We start from the raw sequence: 25,033 nt of genomic DNA on the forward strand, positions 1-25,033 counted from the left end.
CCCACCACATACTCGGGCATCAGAACTCGCCGTCCATTTTGTTGAGGTTTGTCTTCGACCGGCGTATCTTGCGGTTCATCCGCTTCGGCTAATCTGTCTCTCAGTCGCACGGAGCGATTGAAGCGGACGACGGATTGACACACGATTGCCCTCGGTCCGGAATTATCCTCCGCCCTCTCGGCAATCTGTGTGGCCGCATCACGTTGCTCTTCGATTTGCTTGAGAAAGGAAAAAGCCGCCGCCGTGTTGGTCCGCTCGGACGTATCTACGTCTTCCAGTGTGTATTTGGTCCATTTGTGGGGATTGCGCTTCGAAGGGAGAACGTTCTCAAGGGTATCAACGGGGGGTGACTCGAATAGGCGGCGGGGCCACTCGTTACCTGGTAGTCCGGAAGATTTGCCCGTTTCAGACACTGGCCAATCGGGGCCGACGGGCGCTTGAAGATGCTTTCTCGGCCACGATATCGATCAACGCTGATCAACTTTGTAGGGCGACGACGGCCTGAACGGTCCAGAGTGTAATCGGTGGTTTTGCCATGTTGGTTAAGAATCGAATCCGTTCCGATGCTCTGTTCTGCTGACTCGAGCGACGAAAAGAGGAGGTTCTTTTTCTGCTCAAAACTCATTTTGCTGCTGTTTCCACTGATCCACTGTGCCCGTTGTTTGTTTATATTGTTTTCGATCCTTGTCACCCTAGGAAGTGTTGCCAAAAGCGACTTTATCTTCAATGTTTCAGCTGATAGTTTTTATGACTGAGCTGCAATGTTTCACATAACTAACCTATCTTTTTGAGAATCCAAAGTGATGTTAATATTTTTTACAATGATTATCAAACGAAAGAAGAACTATTTTGCTATTCGAACAGTGTGGGAGCCCTTGCAGCAAAAGCCGCATGTAAACAAGGTTTGCGCATTCGCCGCCGCTGTCAAACCGGGCTCCGTGAGAAAAAGTTAGGGTAAGTTCTCGCTAACCCTTTGCACGATATTTTAGCGAAAATAGTTAGTATTTACCTAAGTGTTTTGCTTTTTTACACACTGCGTTAATAACCTGTTTCGGTGCCTACCGTTTTCAAGCAAAGGTAGTGCACCGTTTAGTGACAAACATGCGATAATAAACACCAATCTAACCTCAACATTTCTGAATCCTTAGGATTTCTGTTGCGTGAAATCAATTGTTAGCGAAGCTGTTTATGAATTTTAGCGATGGGGTTTGCAGCATGTTTGCAATGCATGTAATCCTGTGCACGTTTCTGTTAATGTGCTTTGATTGAATACGAACAAACCGCATAGAAATTGTGCATGGATAGGCGTGTGTGAATGTGTGTGACACGGACAAATGTCAGAGGCTGCCGTCAGTTGTTGACTCGTTTGCTGCGCCAGCATTTCGCCGTCGAATTCCACATCACATTGATTCGGCCGCGAATGCTTGCGGTTCCGTCGCACGTAGTTTTTACCACACTCTTTATGTGAAGTGTAAATAGGGTTGTGTTACTTTAAACTGCCCCTGCAATGCAATCATGAATGTGCAGGACGGTATCAATGCTGCCTTTTCGGTGCTGCTTTCATTGTTCATAGTGATCGTTTTGGTTTGTTTAGGTCCGTCACGGATGTGGACGTACTATCCACTTTCTCATCCTCGGGGTGCTCCTACAGTAATGATTACTTATAATTCGTTTGCTTCGTTTCCCTTTTGCAGGCTGGTATCTGGTGTGGAAGCTGTTTCTCTCCCGCTTTAAGCTAGTCCGCGAGCTGCTCGGTATCGCGCAATCGAACGAACACTCTCCGGTGCACGGGTCCAGCAAAGATCAGGCCGCAGGAGTTGGAGCGGTCAGCAGCACTGTAACCGCCGACAGCAAGATACGCACCCGAAGAGTACGACGTGATTAGCGTAGCCACAACACGCAAACTTCCCTCCGAAGATGAATATCCGTTGCGCGAAACCGGAAGATCTGATGAACATGCAGCACTGCAATCTACTGTGCCTGCCGGAGAACTATCAGATGAAGTACTACTTCTACCACGGTCTCACGTGGCCACAGCTAAGTTACGTCGCGGAGGACGATAAGGGCAACATCGTCGGGTACGTGCTGGCCAAGATGGAGGAACCGGAGCCTGGTGAGGAGAGCACGCACGGCCACATTACGTCACTGGCGGTGAAACGATCGTACCGGCGGTTAGGGCTAGCCCAGAAGCTCATGAACCAGGCATCGAAGGCGATGGTAGAGTGCTTCAATGCACACTACGTGTCACTGCACGTTCGCAAGTCGAACCGGGCCGCACTCAATCTGTACACTAACTCGCTGAAGTTCAAAATTCTGGAGATCGAGCCAAAGTACTACGCCGATGGGGAGGACGCATACTCGATGCGAAGAGATCTCTCGGAGCTGGCGAGTGACCAGGATCGACCAGCGGGCGTTGACGGAGAGGAAGCGGGTGACACCATCACCAACCACAAGGACCATGCTCGGCCGGGCGCCGGAGGACATGCCGGGCACGATGGGCACTGTTGCTAACCGGAACACCGGAGTGGACAAGCGGGGATCTTTACGTTAAGAAACGGCCACAATCGGAACACAGATGGGTTTTGATAATTAAAAAAAAATTCTGAAAAATTATTAAACGAAAGAAAACCGGTGTGCAATAAATTTTCGGTCGGTTCGCATGCGGCATTCGGAGACACTAGAACGCTCCGCCGCTCGCAGTTCACACAGTTTCTGGTGGAATAATTTATTTTATTGAATACTTTTGTCCCTCTATGCACGAGACCCCAATGTCCCGTGTGGTTGGCGTTTGACTTGGATTTGACCTCTGCTTTTGGGGAGATCTCAATCTGGGGTTGTGTATTAGATACGAGGGGAAAGTTTTGCTGGCGGGCCTTGGTTTGCAACTTAGTCTGAAAAGTTAACTAAATGAACTTTTAACCTAAATTAGAAGACTGGGACCCCGGGTCGGGATCCGAATGAACTTTCTTGCACATACTTGACTTTTTTCGCCACCTGACGCGACGAGTTTGTTTTGAGGTAGCAGAACGTAGAAACTGCATGTTCCATCTGCCCTCTGATAATGTTTACGTTACTTCTTAAAAATATTGATCCCTTCTTCTAGAGGGCTGTAAGTCGTTCTTAATGTTTACTTCATTCTGTGCGGGGGTTTGTTCTTATACCGTCAGTTTATGAATTTTCGATGTCGATAATGGTTTGGCAAATGCTTGACTGATTTAATGATTATCTTTCCTACTGTTAGTGACGTTGATGATAATGGCAATTGTTCTATACAATTTGGAACGTTGACGAATTGATTTTTGGGATGAGAACAGAACTTGAAATCAATGAAAACCGAAATCCTACAATTGCTACTTGTCCCGAAAGGTTGCAAGAAGCAGGGTGTGCAGAGCAATGTATCGACTAAACAAATATATGTAAACGTAATGTAATTTATACATTATATACAACTTAAAGAAAGAACAAACGAAACAAAAGGGTGAACGTTTGTCTTCTCTCGCACTTGTCTTGGTGGTTGGTGAAGCGCTTTTCAAATGGCGCCTTCGATCGATCGTTGATCAGATTTCTATTTGGCATTTATCAGAAATTCCTTAACTGTCGTAAGAGCTATCGGACTGGATTCGGGGACTGGTCAGCGTCGTCTCATTTACTGCTGAACGGCGTCCAGCATTGCTATCTTTAGGTCGCTCGCCAGATGCGAAATGTCGACCACCGAGTCCACCATCTCCTGCACGGCTGTCACACTAGGGAAGTTCTGGGCCGCTTTCTTCGTTTTGCCGACGCACGTCTTCAGAGCCTCGGACAGAGCATCGGCACACGCAAGGACGCGCGTTTTGATGGCCTCGCGTGACACATTTCGGTGCACAATGTCCCCGATGTTGACCAGATTGTGCGCACTCAGTACGACAAACTTGCCGTAGGCGAGGAAGAACTTTGGCGGCTGATTATGCTCGACCGTCTGCAGGAATGCGTCGATCGCCTGCGTCAGGTAACCCATGTGCGTGACGGTCTGCGAGGCATAGTACACCAGCACGGACTTGTCGTTGGGATCGAGTGCTTCTGGCTTCTCAGCGCAGGCGGCTGCGGCCGCATCCGCCGCATTACGAACTACGTTTTCAAAATTTTTCTTCAAATCCTGCGGCAGGGCATCCCGTATCTCAGCGTTAGTCTTTGCGGATGCTTCTTTTGACTCGAGACTGACGTAATCGTAATCTTCGGGCCATTCACCACCTCCACTGGCCCCTGATGACGGAGGTTTCGCTCCGCTAGCGATAGTAGTGGTACTATTGGCATTGCACCCAGTCGGTGTCAGCGGGGTTGTGGGACAGGAAGTAGGGGGTGTAGGTGGTGAGCGTTTGAAGAGAAGGGTCGCATTGCCCTGGATGAAGGACGCCGTCTGGCGGACATCCTCGGTGAGCGTTTGGGCGCAAGCGATCAGCTGATCGAGACTATCGGGAGGAAGCTGCTGTTGCAGCTTCTGGGTCGCTTCCGGTCGCTGAAGCGTTACCAGGGTCCAGCCCTGGCCGTCCAGATTCTGCGATGCTTCGTGCACCAGCTTGTCTGCATCTCGTAGTGCCTTAACTAAGGGTTTCAGTTTATGTGCCAAACCTGAAACGTGGAACTGAGCGTTAGACCATATCCGGATAAACTGTTTTGATGCAATATCTTACCTTTGTCTTCCGCTTTGGTTGCATTTCCGAGTGCGCCATCACCAAACTCGGCGAGATCATGTAGGGCGGTCCTCAAGCGTACGGCCGCTAGCTTCAGATCCATGAGTATCGGATCCAACTTCTCCTTGACCCTCCAGTTGGGCGAAACAAACGATAGTAACCTAAAGGGCAATTTCCCACTCATTAGTTCACATTGAGCCCACGGGAACAAGCGAATCTCTTACCTAGTTACAGCCGTGGTGGCCTCATTCTGTAGTCTTGCGAGGGTTTCCAGTGCGGAAGATAGTTCCAGTGGCAGTTCTTTAGGTGATTGCTGATGAGCCAGAAGTTGGTGGCCCTTCGAGGACAGGAAGTTGGTGTTGTTGTTGGTGACGCCGGCAAACGCTGGCTGCTGCTGCGCTGGGGGAACGTCGTACGTGGACATGCTGCTGAACGAGGACATCGACATCGAGTGCTGGCTTGTCGTGAAGCTGGCCGATAGTGGCGTTCCCGGTGTTGGGACTCCTGGCGCTCCCATTCCGCTCGGTGGAGGTGGTGTTGACCGGACGGAGACGGGATGGCGCCGTGGTACGTCATAGTCCGGCATATTGGCAAGCGAAGATCGATTGGAGGACGAAAGGCTGAAGCTTTCCGACATCAGGAGCGAAGAGTTGGAGCTACTGGGTGTGAGGTGCTGCTGTTGGGAGAGCAGAGGACGAGGAACGTCATACGATTCCTCCATCCTGTAGCCACCGGTCTGAATGTGAGGTGACCCGAGGTGTGGATACTGGTGCTGCAGGTGATGGTGAAAGCTTAGCGAGGACGACGAGTTCGACGAGTGGATCGATTGGTGATGGAGCAGAAGCTGAGAGGCGTGCGGTGCCCCGTAATGATGACCACCAGTTGGCGTTCGGATCCAAGATGTCCGATGCGCTTGTTGCTGGTGAGGATCGAAGGAAGCCACCGGAATGGCCGGTTTGGGCACGTCGTACGTCTCAAGTCCGTCAGATGAAGAGGTCTGATGCTGAAGTGAATGCTGGTACGGGCTCGAACCTCTCGTTGACGATGGCGGCAACAGATCATACAGATAAACGTCCCCACATTTTTGCGGCGTGAGAACCTGCAAAAAAAGGAAAAGCGATTTCTTTTTACTGTAAATCCGATTACAAGGTAAAAATAGAGCCACAGTAATACGATCGTTTATCGTGACGACGATGGTGGAGCGAAGCGCAATCAGAAAAAAACCAAAAATACTTTCACGGAGAACTGGCGGCACAGGTAAGGCGGCTTGATCTTCAATTGTTTCAAGCCATCGTCGACCATATATCACGTTTCACGGCCTTTTCATAATGGTACCGACGGCAGGGATTCGCGGAGTTAGATAATACATTGGCCACTTGGCGGCGGAATCGTGCCAAAGTGCCGGTTTGTAGAACGTAGAAAATTACGACAGTCATTTGCGAGCGATAAAATCACTTTTGCTTTGCCTTTAATCAAAATTATACACGAATGAACTCATGTCACTTTCATAGTCATGAACTTCATAGTCTAGTTTGTCTCACTAATAGCCACTGGAGGAATTTACACATAACCTACTAGCCATGAATTAAGTGTAGCAATGTTTGGCACAATTTTCCATTGCTCATCGGCAAAAAAGTCGCTGAATTTGGTTCACAGTCCTACTTCTGAATTCGCCTTGTTTTGGTTGCGAGACACTATTCTCACATAGTTTTGGAATTAGGAACACTTACTTAACTTACTCACAGCTGCGTATGCAGATGTTGTGCAACTAAAATACCAGAAACTTTGTAAATAAAGTTTGTTCGTATGATGGCCGCTGGGTTCGTATTGCTGCTTCCTGAAACGGTTACTACGATAATGGGGAAAACCGCGTCGTTCATAGGGAACGATGCTCACACACGATGGTGAAAAGTTTTCCACGTATTTCGGTCTCTTTTGCTCTTTCCGGCCGCATCGTTTGTCCATTTCGCTTCATCCTTCGGCCGCTTAACGAGCACGCACACTAATGCAGGCACCGTTTAACGCGAAAGAAAGGGAAAACTCCTTGGAAACGGAAAAACATCGCACGCAGGCGCACATCACGTCGTTCGTCGTCGATGTGTTTTAGGCGATGATTTTGATCCTTTCAAGACCAATCATCATCATGATTTACAAACTGTTCGTTAAGTAATTAACTTCCCACAAAACTTTTCAAACTTAGTTATCGTTCTAAACAGTATCAGCTCATCAGCAACAGTAAAGCAAATCATTCTTTCATGTTATGGCGAAGTTGAAAGGATCTGAAAGGAGCTGAAGTTCAGTGGCGCCATCTTTCCGTCAGTTTGGTTACTTATCATATAATAGTTTCCTTAGTTAACAAAAGCGTGTTTTTCTTTAATTATAATTGAAAACATTGAAAATGCTCCCTTGCACCCGTTCTGCATGCGACTGTCTCGAGTTAATGACTACACACCGTGAGACAGTTTACAGTACGTTGAAACAATACTGCCTTAAGCCGTAGCAGTGTTTCAAAGTGCAGCGTATCGCGGTTCCCCGACTGCGGCAGCATGATAGTCACGAAGTTACTGTTTTGCGTTAGAACGCGAGAGACACGTGCATATGATGGGGGACCGGTGTCTGCCCGTAGTCTAGCCACTCTAAATTTTGCTGCTTTTTTGTTCTTCGCTGGCAAACCTTGGCTAAGTTCCATAATGTGGCGTAACGTATTAAAATGTTGCCTCAAGGAGTCTGAAGAGGGTCGCAGTACTGCCGTGGATTGCTTCGCCATCCGACCCCGTACGGCCGGCCGAACACTTTTCAAGCGCAGCTTTTCTTTTCTTCCTTTTCAGCGACGTTATTTGGTCCTCCGTTCTTAACACCGGAGAAGATTCATAATTTTTGACGATGAAGGGTAGAGACAAGTGGGAACAGTTTTGGCGCCGCACGGTGGTGTCGACGATGCTTTTCATCGCTTTCCAACGTCGACGATGTTCAGCAACATGAAAATTGAATCATTGCACTACACTGCAGCTCCGTTTTGTTCGAGTCCACGTTGAAGTGGAATACCGAAGAGGATTAGAGCGTGCAAAATTGAATAATGCTGCAGTCAATGTTGAAATGTTGCAGGAAGGATAGTAAAGTGTCTGCCATTTGAACGTAAAATAGCTTTATAGAGTCAATTTTACTACATCAAACTGATTCGGTACGGGTTCACAGCCCAATAGCTTGTGAACGGACCGATAGTAAACAAACGTTGTGGAACATCCAAACGATAAAAGTTACTATCACTACACTCCCGTATTGTGTTAAGCCAGCTACCTTGATTTTTGATGTTGGTTTTATGCTTCATCAAGCCTTCGCAAGGCGACTACTTCTGCTTCGATTGTTTTTACGATCGTCTGAGATCACCGCAAAAAAGAAAAGCTCGGTTGTTCTTCGCCGTCACCAAGACTGAGCCTTGGTTCCTCTTGGTCTAACTCACCCATGCCTGCCGAGGTTTATGGCTTTTGTGGCTCTATTTTATGCCGCTCCATGCCGCCATTGATTCGTTGCCAAAGGCGCGGTTCATACCTTATTTTTTCGGCCGACGCCAGATTCTGCTACTGACGTTTCCTATTGCTTCGGCCAGAAGTACGTACACATTCGTTTCCGGTAGCTAACGTTGAAATAATTTTTGTACAACCTACATGACAGACAGCCGATTTTTTGGCGTCCTTTGCAGGACCCCCGGCACTATCAGTTCCACGAATTCCGTGTGAGTGGCACGTCTGTTCAATGGGATCGCGTTTTTGTGATGCGCAATGGTCTCCACTTCCGCTCGCAAGGCTTTTCATTCGCAAATTCCGTCGCGCATTTTTCGCGGGGCGTTGGTGCGTTGCGGTTCCGGCCAGATGCAGTGGCCGTGGAGGCCGTCTGTCAACTGAAAAAGCTGGACAAGAACCTGGAAGGCGTATTTTTTCAACGGACATTTGTTTGGGATCTTTTGCAACGATTCATTCGGTAGAATTTTGTAGACAGGCGCTTCGGTTATGAATTTTTATTTCCAAGGGAATAAATTCTTCAATAATGTTGGGTTAAAGGTGTTTGATATTTCAATTCTACAACGATAAAAAATCCTGTTGGAAGAGCGATGAACCCATTCTTGCGCAGGAGAGACAACATGGCACTCCATTGTAAAACGATGGGTATTTAATTTATTTTTCCGGAGAATGAAAATTTATCTCCAAATGCCCAAGGGATGCCCATGAGGATGATGCACCCCTTTTGCAAATGCCAGCCAACAGATGGGCGACTCTACGGTTTACGGGAATTTCGATTACTGTGAAGCATCTCTCCGGACTCCGGAGCGCATGAAAACCCTTTCCCTCGGCAACACATTTGAATGAGTCGAGCGTTCGACCGTGGTACAGGCGTCCGGCTTCAAACGTGCGCCATCCTTTGCGACGCAATTCGAAGCCTGGCGCCAGTAGCAGGAGCGGTTCCGAAAGGATGCACGTATTGGCGCTGTGTGTGCACCGAAGTGTATCATTATAATTTCATTATTATTGTACTAAACACTCACACACCGGGAAGGGATAATGCTTTCCGGATTGTGGAGTGTTCGTGTTCCCACACCGCCCCGGCTTCTTCTTTGGTCTTGAAATTCGAGTGAGTCCTGTGAGGCATGAAGGACAGGCCCGAGAGGCAGATAAAGGTTTATGTTGCCCTCTACAAACAACTCTTAAATCCGCGCCTGAGAAGGTGTTTTGCTTAGAAGTATGGCATTACATGTTGGAAACGATCACGTTTCGTTCCTTTCAAGAGAACGACGCATAAAAGGGATACGTGTCTTTCTTTTCACCGACTCGGCGCGTATCATTACGAAAGTGCGCTGATGACGCGGCTGTTCATCAATTATTTCACCTTCAATGCTCGTCCCTTAAATTTGAACTATAAGGAGATGTGTAATCGATTTTAAGTTGTCAAATGATGCAGTGAATTAAGTGAAGTGAATCATTTTCTGCGGAGTCTCTTACATGTCGCTCCGGGATGCATCGGATGCATCGATGCTCATCAATCTTCTCAAAGCTCGCCTGACATCCGGGGGAACTCAATATTGTACTAACCCGGCAAGTACCACGAAATCAATCAACTACTGCTTTCCAATCAGCCAATTTAATCGGTTTTTGTAAAATACGAAGGAGAGAACGGTGGCCCCGGAAGACGACATCATCCGCCAGTACGTGGATTACCCGCGGAAGGATCTTGCAGTGAATCCGGAGTGTGGCCAAGCCATCGGTCGGTAGGTGGGAAGAGCAAAGTGTGTCTAATAAATTAAGTAACATTTCGGTGCCACATACTTCCTGTCACGTGCTGTTACCGGCCACATCTGTAGCCGTTTCGAACAAAGTTCCGTCTCCGCAAGACACATTTTTGGGGAGCTGTTGCAGATGACACACACCTAAAATTTACTTGGCTCGGAGGAAAATTGGATTTCGTTTCGAACCACGTTGCTACTTCCCTTGCACACTCTGCTTATCGGAACCGGCCTCGGAGAAGATCAGAATTGGGTTGTTGATTGGAGGAAAGTTAGTTTGGCTCCATGCTTCGTACGTTGCGCAGACGGCAATAAGTGGGAAACCTAGACACTGGTGTAACAATAACCTTTTCCATGTTTTTCTTTAAATTCTGAAACATGGAAACATTTTCTTCATGGTCTGAAACATGCATAACGAGTTACGGTTAGCATATGTAACAGAAAATATTATCCCTACCAGAATATCCCTACCAGGTACACCGAATTATTTGGACTTGGATTTGACTAGTGCCATCCAACAGAACATGGTCCCTTGTGTCCATTTCCGACTCGATGTCAAGATAAATCAAGCGGAGCGGTATTGTAGTTTACCTCTCTCCGTGGTGTGTTGGAAAATTGGAAACAAAATACGATACCAAGAGCATACCAATGGAAACGAAGGCGAGATTGTTCCCCGAATGGTAGAATGCATTGGCTTAGAGAACCGATTTTGGCCAACGGGAGAGCGTAGTGAGGGCTCCAAGATCTTGGTTTAGAATGCATTTTGCATCATCCAGTTGAATTGGATATGCTTTTGATTGGGAAAAAGAATTATGGAAGGATCGTGTTGGGTTTACCAACACAGGCCCGGCAGCCACAAATAAAAAGCCAACACATTTCAAAAGCTCCATTATAAGAAAAGGCAATAAATATTGGAAATTGATGTTTGAGGGAGAAATGGTGAACATAATGCTTTATTTCTTTCGTAGCGCAGGATAGAGAGCTGGATATTAAGCGCAGCGGTGGCGTATTAAATGGATAAATGATTTATGGCACTGCTTATCGCTTCAAATGGTTGTCTTGGGAAATTGTTCTGTCTCGAGGGCGAGAAAAGTTGGCAGAAGTAAGTTCATTCCACTCCCAGAAAGCAATACGATGCGGAAAGTTTGGTAATCTTCTCGCCTTGTTCGAACGAGACTCAACAATCTTAACTCTTCCACGTTCAGGATTTCATTAAAATGTGGCTCACAGCGGCACCAACGGCTGACGATTATCCAATTCGTCCGCTGTTGTCCATTTCTGGCCAAAGTTCGGTATCCTTTGTGCGGCGCATCTGTGAGCACAGAATCATGAGCCCTACGAGACTTGCATGGTTTATTTGTTTCCAACAGAAGCATGTGGCAGCAGAGATATTCCACCGCGTTGTTCCCGGATGCACTCCGGTTGCAAAAACGCAGCTCGCCCGGACAAAGTTAAGCCTCGAGACTCACAACAAACCCCGGAAACGAGGATGGCGTCTTCACGCCAAAGTTTTCCGCGTCTGAGCGGAATGAAGCGGGAGAATATTTGGCTCGTTAGTAGAATAATAAACTTTCGCTAACGCGGGCGTGTTGGCTGGAAAAAGGGAACGATCGTATCACAGGCCGAAAGGTGGGCCCGGTGGCCGGTGGTCCGTTGCTTCTTACAAGGAATTTAAATGCACCGCCTTTTAACGTTTTCCGGTAGTCTTCAAATGGTGAAAGAAATCACCCAAGAAAAGGACATTCGCTCGCGACGCAGAAGGAAACTTTGAACCCCTATCGTTCGGTGCAGACGTTCCTCCGTCTGGAATGTTTGCTGAACTTTTCAGCTTCCCCGGGACCGATGCGCACCCGGGTGTCGTTCATCTTTCCGGGAAACAGAAGAAAAACGAGCAACACCCCTTTTTACTGCAAGACGCGACGTGCACACGGCTCCTGTACGCCTTTAAATGGATGTTTATGACCTCATCGAGCCGACAGCAGATGCCGTTAAGGGTACTTATCCTTAGGAACTTTCAGACACGGGTTCAATGAAATACGTTTTTAGCTACTTGAAGCTAGGTAAGAGTCCAGGAAGGGCCTGCATAATGACACCGCGCGATAAGAATGATAATCAGTCCTTCAATCGAAACGGTAAAACTTATTCCCATTATCTTTCTCTGCACGGCACGCAAAAGATGATTTGCATAGCATAATGAAGAATTTTCCATTTTCCCGAGCATCTCCGCCACATGAGCCATCGGAAAGTTTATCGAAGTGTCGATAAAAAGTTTTCGGAAAATTGATTTCACATTCCCTGGACGAAAAAGTATTTTCTCTATTCTTTCTATGCCCCTTCGCGATCGAATCGAGACCCCGATGGAGGTAAAAATATGCTAAATATCCATTCTAGCATGCGTTCTACTTTTTATTTTCAAGCTGTTGGATAAGAATTCGCCTCACGAACATGGACAGAAAGTTAGGTGACGTGTGCGCAACCAACGGGATCGAAGCCCCAAACAATCTTTCCGTCACTTTTCGCAACTAGCAGCTCGGCTCCTATCGGAACCCACGAAACCAAAAGTCCACCCGAACCTTCAAAAACCGCAAGTCACTAACAACTTCTTTTAGGATTATTTCAAATAGCTGCCAACATTTCGGGAGCAATCGATATGCACGGAGAACTCGTGCACTCGAGGAAACTCAATTGCCATCCGTCCACGTGATCGGTTGCCAAATCCTTTTTGGCCGGGAGCGAGATAAACAACGAAAAAATTACGCTTTTGCCAGGAATCAATTTCATCCAAATATGTGGCACTCACGTTGCGCTCATTGCGCTCTGCGGCATCATGCTGTGGGGCCAATTGAAATTCCGCGTTTGTGTGCTGAGGAGACAGCGACGTACAAACCGTCCTTCGTAATTTATGGAGGTTTTCCCGTAATGCCACTACTAAAGCTGACAGCGATTTTAAGTACAGCAAGTTGAGAGCGAAATTTGTTTCAAATTAAATACATCCGCGTCCGTCAGCGGCACTCGGGGCGATGTGCTTTATAAGGTATGGTATAAAAATAAACATAAACATTTAAGCAATATCTTCGGTCGGTGCAGCGAACCCACGAGAGCGACCGTGGATCGCGAGCAACGTTAAGAAAAATGCATTTCATCAAACGAAGCCCCAAGATCGATCGCCCAGTTTAACATTCCAAGCCGACGGCAAGAAGAAAGAGAGAGAGACGGGCCGGCGAGAGACCCAAAATGTCCAATCCGACGGGACGGACGGGAAATTCCAGCCGGATTCGTTGGCAGCGTTAAATTGAGCAGCCTGCAATCGATTCGTTCGTGGCCGGTAAGTAGGATCACATTCTTTGACCGGTTGGGATATGATAGGGGAGATATTCTAACCATTTAAGGATGTGTCCACTTCCCCGTATGGCATGGGATGGCTCGTTCGCCCGGGAGGAGGTCAAAGAAAATTCTCCGTCGCAAATCGAAGAAATCAGATAATGGAACGCGACGACGACGACGACGAAAAAGGAAGATGTTTGGGTTATTTTTAGCATTGGCCTCTTGTGGTTGACCACGGTTGGTCAAATGGTTGCTGTTACGCTGCTCCACAGGCCAGCTCGAAGGATTTGTTCGAACAACATTTAGGAAACACACGGCCAACGACCATTGACCCATTAGAGAAGACGCTGTTTGGGTTTCTTGTTTTGTCAATTAACAGATAGTCCAGTGAAACCCCTGAAAAATGGACCTCGCAAGGTTTGAATTGCATTACGGAAGAAAGAAACTTAATCCTACCTTGTTTGCAACGTCCAATCCCAATGTCCACCCCGTCCAAGGCAAGAAAAGCTGAAAGTCGGTAAAAGTACCTACGGAAAGGTACGGCGACGACAATGCAAAATCCAGTCCCCCAGTTTGGAACGCCAAAGGTTCCCCAACATGGTCACCACAGACAGGAACAAGTGTCCAACACAACAGCCGGACCCAGATGGAAATCTCGTTTATTCCATACACGTTTCTCAATCGCGCTCCCAGAGGCCCACCGCGAGATGTCCTTCTCGACCTTCGGCCGACCCTGCACCCTGCGCGGGAAAGGCGGCCCATAATTCCTAAAATAAATCTTTGTGACATTATTTTTTCATACCCCAAGAGATCCGGGAACGACCGTGCTCTACTGGTGTTGGCCGAAGAGCACTCGAAAGTGGACACAAATGGAATTTTCATGTATTTTTTCCCTTCCATTCGTGTGTGCATTCCATATTCCGAGGATCGGGCGGACGGACGAGGGGTGGCCACTTTTCCTAGTGCCGACCGAATTCGGAATTATCAACAAATCATGATAACGTGATAAACAACAAACCGGTGGCCATCGACACGGGCCGCCCGAGACATACTGGAGACAGACAGCCGACCGGTGTTGGCAATTGAATTCCCACGATGTGACCATAAGAAGCCGGATCGGGTCCAGTGTATCGGGCAAGGGCTGGCTGCGTCACTCCAAGATATGTGCATGGCGATGTGGACACTGCGCTATGGAACCATTGTTGGGTATGGTTGACGAGCAACCTTCCATTTACGGATCGAGGCGGATGAAATTGAACCGGTGCATCATGTTGCAGGCTGCGTTTTCCGCTTCACGAACAGCGTTGGATTCCACACCACTGTGCAACTAACGGAACTTGCTTGTGTTACTGCTTCTATCATTCAATTCTAGACTGCCGTCTTTATTGGGTCCTTATCAGTATTGGGACCAGCAAGTCACTGTGGTGGGCTTCCAGAGGTTTGTGTTTCTTCCACAAAATACGTGAAAAAAAAACGTTAAACCGAAACCGACGATAGGGACACCTCGGGCCATTTAAGGTTAAGCACCAAAAAGGATTTAAAATCGGAACACGCTACACATTGTAACCGAATTTTAATTGCTTTTAATACTGCAAAGCTGTGACACTTCCCAACCGAGGTCCTTTCCGGTCGGCAACGATCGGCTTCTGTGGATTACATTGGTGAAATGGTCAACGGACCTACCGAGCGAAAAAAGGCCCATTTTGGTGGCCGAATAATGGGCTTTCGTGGGGCTTAGCTCTCGACATTCGTGTGCGCGACATCGTCGCGTGAGTTTGTTTTTGTATAATGGCCAAAGACGGTAATTACACGTCCTGCCCCGTTAGCCAAACGGTCAACTTTATGCACCACGTAGCGCGCCACGCTAAGCTTCGGCCATTAAAAACGAATACCAAAGTGTGAGGATTAAATGCCCAAAACCGAACGGGAGTGGCTCTTTTTGGCCCATTTCGTTGATTTCTACTAAAACAGTTGGAGAGGAAAATAACATGTCGCGGGAACCAATACGACAGAGTTTGTTCGATTCGATCAGCGTTCTGGCAAATAATAATTACGAACCATAAAGGAAAAGGAGCATCCCGTGTCGCGCAGTTTCCGATTTGTAAACATTACCACCCTTGCGTAGCATTGTTGCGCACAAATGGGATCATAAAACATTATTACGTATTTTTCATTTAAGTGCCGGCAACAGTAAATGCTGAAATGTCGTCATTTGGGTCATTAAAAGGAAAACTGACAGCAAAATGACAAAATACAAGTGACAGGAAGGAGGGAATGCGGTACAACGTTGCGGTTGCGGATTGGCCCCAAGCTCATCCGTGACATCCCGAAGAAAGTCGCTGTTGCTGGTGGCTGATTATGCGGAGCATTATAACGCGAGGCTCAGCGGTGGGTTCTCAAATAAAATTCTATTAACTTGCCTCCAAAGATCGATAAAATCTTGAAGCTTTCGACCTCTAAACCACCATCTAGGGCTAAATTAAACTCTCGTTGCCATTACAGTGCTGCGTTGTTTACACTTTTGAACGAGCGAAAGAAGATGATCGAATTTAGATGGTGCCTCGAACAACTCCCGCAGGCGTTTGTTATTGTAGCATCTGCTTTCCCGGACCGCGTCGGTTATCACTTCGAAGGGTGACGAAATGCTAGAGACGTCCTGAACGGCTCACGGTTCCAAAGGTTCTGCTTAGAATTAGAGAACTGTGTTTGCATTAGGGATGGGCCTCCCGAGGAACCCTCGTCGCGTGTGCTGTTTTGCGCTTTCAACAGACCGAAATAAATAGATGGATTTATGATGGGATTTATATAAACACGTTCCCCCCGGAAGCCTCGAATTTTCCCCCAAAAAACGGGAGATGATATTTTCCAGAAGAACCAGACCGGAGAAACCTGCTTCTTCCCGAGGCGACATCCTACATCAGACGTTGCCACTAATAAAATCCATCCTTATTCGTTACCATCAAACGGGGCCAGAGAAGTCTCGTGACTGAGTGGGGAAATATATTTCAGAGAAAAACGACAACCAACGCGGCTTTCCGACGGGGAAACGCGACCCTCGAATGGGCCCGGTCCTACAACTGCGGGGAAAATTGTGTCGACAGCCCACACAACAACAGCTACTGGCGGAGTAGTCAAGCGAAAAAGAAAACTAACAAAACCAACGCCTTCCTGTAGACGACCGACGCTGACCTAAATATGACGTGCGACGGCAGCGAAGACGACGACGACGACGATGGATGGTTTCGATGATAGGAAAAGGATTCGTGTCCAAGCGATCGCTCACCGGCTCACCGAAGAAGGCGCCGTGCCGTATCAGGGCGGAAGGATATCTGGGCCGGGCCGCAGGGGAGCCGAAATAAATTTAAATGCATGAGCAAGCACAATCCTAATAGTCCCCAAGGGATGCGCGGTCATCCCCTTCGGTTTTCCCCCATTGGCCGCGGGATCCCGGAACCGATGGCCTTCGGCCATTCATATCGCAAACGGACGCTCTGAAGATCTGAGTGTCTGCCTCTAGGACACCTAAAACACGTCACTCAAATTACGGTCGCAACGAAATCGAATACATTATGGCGCGCCCGTGCATTATCGACAGCACCGGAGGCGGGACGGACGAATCCGAGACCACCACCCGACGAGTGTGTCAATATTCGTTCAAAAATTGATTCGAATGTTTGTTTAAATTAATTATTTACAGTAAATCGAATCCGAGGGACACCACCGTTTGCGCTGAGACGAGCACTGGCCGGCCTTGGCAAGCGTTGGATAGATAAAATATTGACACAAACGATGTCCAACTCTGTGTCCAAACAATTTAAACTACGACCGGGAGGCAAACGCCGTTCGCAGGACATATTTTCCGCCGATTGGGTGCCACCGCCATTGTGCTCATAACTCAAACGTGCCATTCTGCGGTGACCGGGAACGGAGTGTCCTTTTGAATTCGCAAATGGCGCTCGTTACCCCAAACGGTTGAACCTACAGTAAAACCTTTTAAATGTTTACCCTTTTGGCCACTTTAAGTGTACAAAAAAGTGGACGTAATAAAGTTGTCTCACCATAAGCCACGGGAGGACATTACGGTCGACGGCTTCCATCACACAATGGCAAGTTTTTTTCGTTCACCGCTCTTTCAGTACCTCGTTTCGCACAGCGGTTTTTGTAGAAACTCTCATCGCAATAGAAAAAAAAAACGTTGCGCATTGTTTGAACGCGCGACCAACTACGGATGTCACTTTATGAAAAATGCATTCCAAAGTTGGCAGCTTTTATTCGCAGCAGCAGCAGCATAACCTTTTCTTCTCGGGTCGTATGCATTCTGAAAGGAGAGAAAAAAAAGTGTCTATCGTCAGGGAGCGGTAGCCTCTCGCTGGACATCTCTATGTCCGTGGGAAGGCTACCGGTACCGCAGCGGAGTGGTCTTATCGGCGGGAGTCCAAAAGTCATCGAACTGTCGTTGCCGACGACTCGACTCTTCGGTCGTCGCCTAAGTTTGCCACCGTGACTCGATCTCGGTGGTCCCGATCGAACTGTTGTGCTGGCTGCTCAATCGATAAAATGGCAGTTCAATTTGAGTTTCATACTCTGCTCTGCCACACTTTCCCTTGGGCTTCCCGGCGGGGAATGGCGATCTGGCCACGGCGCGGCTGGTGCGCATTATGCAAATTTTATGCTTGCACCCCAAATGCTACTCCGCGCCGCTATTGCTACTGTTTCCACAACAGCACAATTGTGCTGTGTAAACTTTCTGTGCGCAATTGTGTCGCGTGTTGTCGCAGTTCTCGTTTCCGACTGGCGAATCATAGTTTCTCGGTTATGACTGCCACACATATTGCACCAGCGGTTCGCTTTTTGGGTTAAATTACTACACACGGCTTTTTGGGCTACGTGGCGTCGAGGCGTAGGCTAAAATGTTAATAAGCAGCCAGTTCGATTTGGGTTTTTGGGGAATTCGAAATAAGGTCACCCGTCAGGCGGCTGCAAACGATTGATTTAAATTCAGTAGATTTCGATACACATGTTCCGTGCAATCAAATGCTCCCAGAAATGCGGTCAGTGCGGAGGATCGATAACGACCGAGACCGATACCCGTTGTGCTCCACCGTGTACGCCCAGGAGGTCCTTTTTTAAGTCCAATTTAGTTCACACGATCCCATAAATAGCACCGATACGTACCTGCAACGAAGAGAGAAAGGAGAAGCAAAAAGGTTAAATAAATCCAATCAAATCGATCAAGAAGGATATAAAAACACACACAGAAGAAAAGGGGATCATTTCGGTTGCCTATGGGGTCCTGGATGGCCGCTTGGATGGGTAGATAAACACACTGTGCTCGAGAAACGATTCCAGAATCCGTAATCAGCACGGCAAACCCCGGCGTGGCGGAAGTATGTTATTGGATTTCAAATAAGCTCAGTTTTTGTCGGAAGTTGCTTTGTCCGGTTTTAAGTTAGTGTGGGCGCACATGTGTGCATCGATTCGATGCCGCCCCTGCGATGTGATGTTGAGAGACCATTTATAACACAATATAATATTGTTCCATGTCAGCCTCTGTTTTTGCGACCAAACGGTCCTTCAGATAACTGGCAGGGACCGTGTAGACTCAGCCGGCAGCAGACTGTCCCGGTTGGGCGGGGAAAGGATTACCCACAAAAAGCGAAGATTGTTGGCTAGACATATCTCTCGGGGGTTTAAATTCTCATAAGGTTAAGCTCTTGGGCTGTTGGAAGGAATTTACACTGTCGGAATCCGTCCGCCCCAAAAGAAAGCGTGCGTTTTACATGCTGATGTCTGGGTTGCACGAACAACGATTATTGTCACCCCCTTGGGACACGAAGCCAGCCACGAGGGGAGAGAATGTCATCTGTCTTGATGATAATTTCAGTTGATAGGACACGGGTTACGGCGATTCCGGAGATTGAGAATTACAACGACCGAACAAGCCATTAGGGGGCTCGGAGACGGCAAGAAACACAAATCAATCAATTTATAACTGACCACTCCGCACACGATCGCGCTTATGATTGGATTTGGACCGGACTTATGAAGAAAACTGCCATCTCTCCGGCGAGGCGATTGTTGTGCCATAAATCATCACGATAAACGGTCGGTACCGTTGGATTAGCGAGTGGAATGTGCTTTGCGCGGCCGGCCCACGGTAGGCGCTTAGTGTCCCCGCCATCCGCTTGACAGCCGTGGACAGACACCAACCACCCCGTTCGGTGTACTATCTCTGCCTTTTGCATTAAAATATGCGTAACGAGCGGTCGGGTTTCATGCTAACCTGTCGTGCCGCTGGGAGCCGGGAGAAAAAACAACCTAAATGCCCCAGAAGTGGTAGCCTATCTTGCGCGCGACGGTAATGTCGCCAGGTCGCCGCCGCACATTCGCCTGGACGGTGACGTGTGTGACGAGAGATAAATCGTGTTCCAGCCGTAAGCCGGAGCGTCGTCCGTCGTGCGCTGACAGTGCAACAAATGTCCTACCGCGATCCTTCTGCATATTAAGCGCCGGAATGGTGGCGGTGCACTGAAATAGGGTGCGCGGGCCACCATTCGAAAAGTAGGAACCGGCTCATTGCTGCAAAATTACGCGCTCCGCCGTTCGGGCCCGATTCGCGGCCATGCCAAAAGTTGCAGTTTATAGAGTGTCCACACCGTTGAACAAGTTGAACCGATCCATCACCGAACGGGTGGTGGCACTGAATTGGAAGGGAAAGCCGAACTGTTTCGACCCGTCACTTCGTTTGTGGAAGCCGGTTTTGCATCGTCCTGGTGAAGCCACTGGTGCCTTCCCCGAGGTTGAAGAGGTTCTAATTTGATTAAGAATTATTTCGCCAACCCACGGTCCCACGGCTGATTCGCAATTTGTTTGGCGCAGTTCCGCGACCACTCTCTGCTGGCTGACGGTTTAAGGATTGGGTCTGTTGTAAAGCGGGCAATTTCGTGCGATGGTGGCACATAGTGCCTTTTCCCATTGCACCGTTTATTGGCGGCAATTGACTGGTCTTAACGAGGAAGCACGATCGAGCGACGCCAGAGCATGGGGTTTGCATTCGGTCATGAGGGCTAGTTCCGGTTGCCGGGCGTAAATTAAGTGCTTCATTGGCACTCACACACAGCGTGAATAATGAGCCTTTCAAGTACAACATCATAGTGATTCGAATGTTAACTTTTATAGCAAACTTTCAAATTTCAACGCATATTACAAACTTACATGTCAGCGTCACGTCAGACAGGTTACTAAAAGCGCATAACTAAACAACGAAGCCTAAAAAGGCTACTTTGTTTCGCTCCCAAAAAACATCGCCCCAAAAGAATATGCTGTCTGTTTTCTGGCCAACGCTAAACGAAATTGAAATTTGGACCACCAAATTTATGGACACTCAAACAATCACCAGAGCACTTTCCTATTCGGCTTCTCATATTGCGGGAGATTTCAGTAAAATATCCGGCAAGGAGCCGTAATAAAGTTATGACAATACGGGAGAGAAAAAATGCCAAAACTCAACCGCGTTCCGTTGCTGAGAGCCGGCACCAGCCACGTCACGGTCAGACCCAATGTCAATCCGATTAAATTGTGCGTTCATTTATGTATTTACTTTAGTAGAAAGTTTTTTCGGCCAAAATTCGTTATTGGAGTAGGCCTTGCCTGGCCGGAGAGTTGCTGGATATTGGGACGGAAGAGCTCGTTTGTTTTCCATCGGTCATTAAGTTTTGCATTAGCCGAACCGTTCCCGGGGCCGTGCTCTTGCGTAGGGTGTGGTTGAGCTGTATGGTAAGTTCTGTCCCTCAATTCCTTCCAGGATATTATGGTGCTCTCCTTCTTTCTTCCGGAAGGCTACATTTTTTCAACGAATCCGTTCTCGTTGCCTACTTTGGGGTTTATTGGAAGTTGTCTGAATCGGAAAATTAACAAAGTTTGACCTTGAGTAAGACCTTTTGAAGCGATGGGATTACATAATTAGACATAAAAGTTATGAATGTTTACATTATAGCGAAGATAAAATTATGAACGTGATTTAGACATATTCTCATCCGCGGTCAAATAATTGAGTAATGATGACGGGAGTTTTAACAAAGTACTCGTTTCGGTCAAAAGTGACAGTTTCGTCCGTGAATAGGGCCCATAAATTTTATCACCAGCACAGAAACAGTTTGCTCGTAAAATGCACCAAAAATGATTAATCTGAGTTGCATTATGACACTGGCCATTCTCTCGTCAGAGGACCAGAGTTGGTAACGGTAAGTTGCAGCCAACCTTCACTACTGTCGAGCGGGAAGCAATCAAACATAAGCCGATTACCGATCAACCTCTCAAATCTTTATTATTATTCGCCCGGCCGACTCCATTAAAGCTGCCAAGTTTGGGCAGGGTCACACGTCGTGCGTGACTTCTTTTTACCGAAACGTTTTCCTATCACAAAGGATTAACAAATACAAAAACATTTGGAGGAGCTTAAAAACCACACCGAAAGTTGTTTACTTTTAATTGTCCACCGGCAGCGTTTAGTGGAACGCCACTGCCGCTAAGTGGAGAAGTACCGTCTTGTTTTTTTCCTTGATTCGCGGTAAAGTTTTGGTGAAAGAAATTTGGTTAATTGGAAACGTTTCCTTGGGCGCAGTTTACGAGGAACTGTCGGCCCCTTGTTAAAATCAACCTTCTTAGTGGACAATAAAAATGGAAGACAAAATTATTGCTCAAGGATACCTTTTTTTCGACGCCATAAAGCATCTCGGCAATACGATACCGCAGAAATCATGCCAGAGAGAGAATTCTAATTCCGCAGACATTTTTGCTTTATATTCCGTTGACCATATTTGGACCCCACCTATCGCCGCTTGTCTATCAGTGTGACCGCTCCGCAGACGTTCGCATCTTGGCTCCGGAGGACATATTTACGCACTCCTGCGAGGTGTTGGAGAGTAAAAATTTGCATAATGCCCGCAATAAATTTTCAAGAATTCAAATTGAAATTTATTATTCGAAAGTTGGGGCCATAAAGACGGCGGCACCGAGGACCTATTGGCTTGTCGGCCCTGGTCAGCCAAGGCGACCGCATTATAATTACTTCAGAAGCCATGTGCTGGAAGTGTCTCAATAGATTTAGACGATAGATGGTGAAGACTCCGTTCGGCACCATTCTTCGTTAGTTTTACGATGGCAGTTTTATATCGATCCGTCGCCGCTATAATCCATCGGGCTCGAGGCGTCAAAGAAGTGGAGCTCGGGTTTCAGCGCGATTTTTATCTTCCTTCACTAAAGTAGGACAGCCGGGAATCGTCCGTTTCTTAGCCTTAGTCGGCGAGTGAAACAATAAAAAAAAATCTAATACCGATCAATTTTAACGACGCCACAAAATCAATAAAATCGTGTATTTTTTTGTTGACGACTGAGCGAGAAGACGAACAAAACAAGATCTATTGTGGTCCATAAAAATATTTACTTTACTAGCACCGAGATGCGGATAGACTTTGTAAGAGGCGTTATTTTATGGTCCCAAGCCCCACAACGCAGCCTCTGGCTACGCAAAGCATTAAAAAGTTTCTCGCTCGTAGTACCGTCTAGACAGGCACTAGAGGGTAACAGAAACATGACTGCGGGCAAAGCATATGCAAAATTTAACGACATTAGAGTGTCCACTTTGGTCCCGTCGTCTGTGTATGATTGAAACGAGTTCGTTGAGTATGAAATAATTTCAACTGAATCCGAGAGTGGACACATGCAATCAATACTGGGGCCCCTGTTCTGCTGTGGTTTTCAATGAGATAGAATAATCTCTGGGGCCATGATCGATGTCAAGTGTTGATAGGCGGCGCTTAACACGGCACTGGAATGCAGAACCCGTTGCATGGGTTGGGCGATCGTCTGGATCATAGAGTCATGTCGAAGCTTGACCACACCAGACACCCCACGGACGTGTGTGTGGGAATAGCGACAAGTGCCTTAATGTGATAAATTAGGATTTGCACTGATTAGCATAAGTGCAACCTCATATACAGCAGAAACAACATTCACGCAATCAGATCAATGGCTGGTCTCGGCTGACGGCAGCAACCTGGCACAAGCTGTATGATTTCGCAGAAACACAGCCCAGTTGTTGCGTAGGGGTATCCACAATACGCCCTTTTCTGTGTGATAAGTCCTTTTACTGCCCTCACGTGGCGTAGGAACGATGCCGTGGGCTTTGAAACGGTTCCAAAATCGAACAGCACCAGAGTCTGATTTATCCTCGACGATCTCGATGTCTTTTCTCTAACCCGTTCAGGTGGTCCCCGCGCAGCAGTCCGGTTGACAAAGTAGAGCTTGCCCCGGTGCGTAACAGTTTTGTAGTCTCCGTAGTCGTTACACGCCCCGGGGTGAGATCTCCAGGCTAACGGGTTCTCCGGGTGGGTCCAAGGGAACCAACTGGGACGTCATGATTTACGCAACTACCTTCTGCTGCCCTGCTTCTTTCGACGATCTCTCGGTCGGGCGTCGGGCCGTGTGCAAAATATCTAGTTCTCGTCCATCCGGTGGCACCTGGCGCAAAAGGAGGATGAATCACTTGGGCAGCATTTGCATTCGACCCACTTGCAAACACCACAGGGAGGGTCCAGTGCCGGTTAGCCTACGCAGGGCGATGTTGCAACTGACCACGAGAACACGTTGCGGTGGCCTAGTAAAACCTAGACGCGGACAGACTTTTGCGTAGGCTTTTTCATTCACCAGCACCAGGGGTTCAATCACCGGATGAATGGAATATGCATTCTGCACCAGTTGACCCAGCGCAGCATGTGGCATGGGCTTGTCTCTTCGAGCTTGTTGCTCACAATCTGTGCTACATTAATATCTTGACGGCGACATGGCCTATGCTTAAGGGTTGGCTTTTGCCTAGGCGGAAACCCACGGTCTGTTGGCACGACTTTGATTCCTTTGGGAATCGGCGTGCTTTTGAAATTCCCTCTTCGTGACATCGACAATTGGAGTCAATTTAATGGCGACAGCGAGACGTTGATAGCTGATCAGTGTGCCAGAGCAAGTGCCACGGGACACTCATCGCGGGGTGTGCAATAAAAGAAGCAATTCAACACTCTCGTAAGCATTTTGCGTTCTCCTCTTTGCTAATTTGTGCTATTGTGGTCCCGTTTGGCAGCAACGGGCAGGTGAGTGGTAAATATTCACAACATCAACCGTACACGATGGCACGAAGCCCTGGAACCCGCAAATGACTTAAACAGTGACTTGAAAATACACTTAAAGTGACACAAGACAAAGGATTCCTGTTTCAAGTGTTTCAAGCGAGAAGCGAAGCACATTAATGTTTAATAACAATCTGGAACATCAGGCACAGGATGTTTGTAACGGCTGCTGTGAGTGCAAATGATAGGACACGAACCTGGCTACTGCTGTAGAAAGGAGCGCAATTAACGCGCCCAATCTGGTCGCCATCCTGTAATGATCAGCAGCTTTGAACGGTTTTTCGGGGAAACTTTGGGCTTCGTTTCCTGGTGCCAAACATTACCGGATGCTGCGACCAGAGGGGTCGACTATGGTGTGGTGGATAATTATAAGACTGCAGATTGCGGGAAATTTATGAAAATGTTTGCTGCAAACCGGAGTAACGGTACAGGGCAGCAGGAATGGAGCAGCCACTAGGTACATGGCCACATTATTTTAATCTCACCCAACTGTGCGTACTCAGATCGAGAGGATGTTCGAAAATCCTGCAGCACAAAGGAAAGAATAAATGGATCGTCCACGAATTAAACAGGTTCCGGTAAAT

General features: G+C 47.7%; 4 protein-coding genes across 5 annotated transcripts in view; 2 read left to right on the forward strand and 2 right to left on the reverse strand.

Annotated features, from left to right (window-relative positions):
• Positions 1–641, reverse strand: part of LOC131215987 (U5 small nuclear ribonucleoprotein TSSC4) — a 4,054-nt gene extending 3,413 nt beyond the window's left edge. Inside the window, exons 1-2 of the mRNA XM_058210383.1 lie at positions 380–641; positions 6–308 (exon numbers count right to left, since the gene is read on the reverse strand). Of these exons, the coding sequence (XP_058066366.1) occupies positions 6–308; positions 380–625 (549 nt within the window). The 5' untranslated portion in view covers positions 626–641. The remainder of the gene's footprint in view (positions 1–5; positions 309–379) is intronic.
• A 623-nt stretch (positions 642–1,264) lies between these two features.
• LOC131205522 (small integral membrane protein 13) lies at positions 1,265–1,885 on the forward strand. The gene is made up of 2 exons (XM_058197653.1): positions 1,265–1,594; positions 1,695–1,885. Exons 1-2 carry the CDS (start codon positions 1,516–1,518, stop codon positions 1,883–1,885), a joined length of 270 nt encoding a protein of 89 aa, XP_058053636.1. The 5' UTR covers positions 1,265–1,515.
• Positions 1,886–1,917: 32 nt separating this feature from the next.
• On the forward strand, positions 1,918–2,670 carry LOC131205514 (N-alpha-acetyltransferase daf-31). The gene has a single exon (XM_058197641.1). The coding sequence runs from the start codon at positions 1,918–1,920 to the stop codon at positions 2,509–2,511; it is 594 nt and encodes a 197-aa protein (XP_058053624.1). The 3' UTR covers positions 2,512–2,670.
• Positions 2,671–2,721: 51 nt separating this feature from the next.
• Positions 2,722–25,033, reverse strand: part of LOC131208997 (breast cancer anti-estrogen resistance protein 1) — an 88,545-nt gene continuing 66,233 nt past the window's right edge. The window contains exons 4-7 of one of the 2 annotated variants that reach the window (XM_058201995.1): positions 4,895–5,769; positions 4,671–4,831; positions 4,299–4,608; positions 2,722–4,265 (exon numbers count right to left, since the gene is read on the reverse strand). In XM_058201995.1, the coding sequence (XP_058057978.1) occupies positions 3,647–4,265; positions 4,299–4,608; positions 4,671–4,831; positions 4,895–5,769 (1,965 nt within the window). In that variant the 3' untranslated portion in view covers positions 2,722–3,646. Of the gene's footprint in view, positions 4,609–4,670; positions 4,832–4,894; positions 5,770–25,033 lie in introns of both variants that reach the window. The other variant, XM_058202074.1, reaches the window with a different exon arrangement.

Source organism: Anopheles bellator, chromosome 1, assembly GCF_943735745.2.
Source record: "Anopheles bellator chromosome 1, idAnoBellAS_SP24_06.2, whole genome shotgun sequence".
NCBI lineage: Eukaryota > Metazoa > Arthropoda > Insecta > Diptera > Culicidae > Anopheles > Anopheles bellator.

Coding starts and splice junctions, on each gene's coding strand:
- LOC131205522 (XM_058197653.1), top strand. CDS start 1,516: ATGAATGTGCAGGACGGTATCAATGCTGCCTTTTCGGTGCTGCTTTCA. Junction 1,595..1,694: donor GATCGTTTTGGTTTGTTTAG/GTCCGTCACGGA, acceptor TCCCTTTTGCAG/GCTGGTATCTGGTGTGGAAG.
- LOC131205514 (XM_058197641.1), top strand. CDS start 1,918: ATGAATATCCGTTGCGCGAAACCGGAAGATCTGATGAACATGCAGCAC.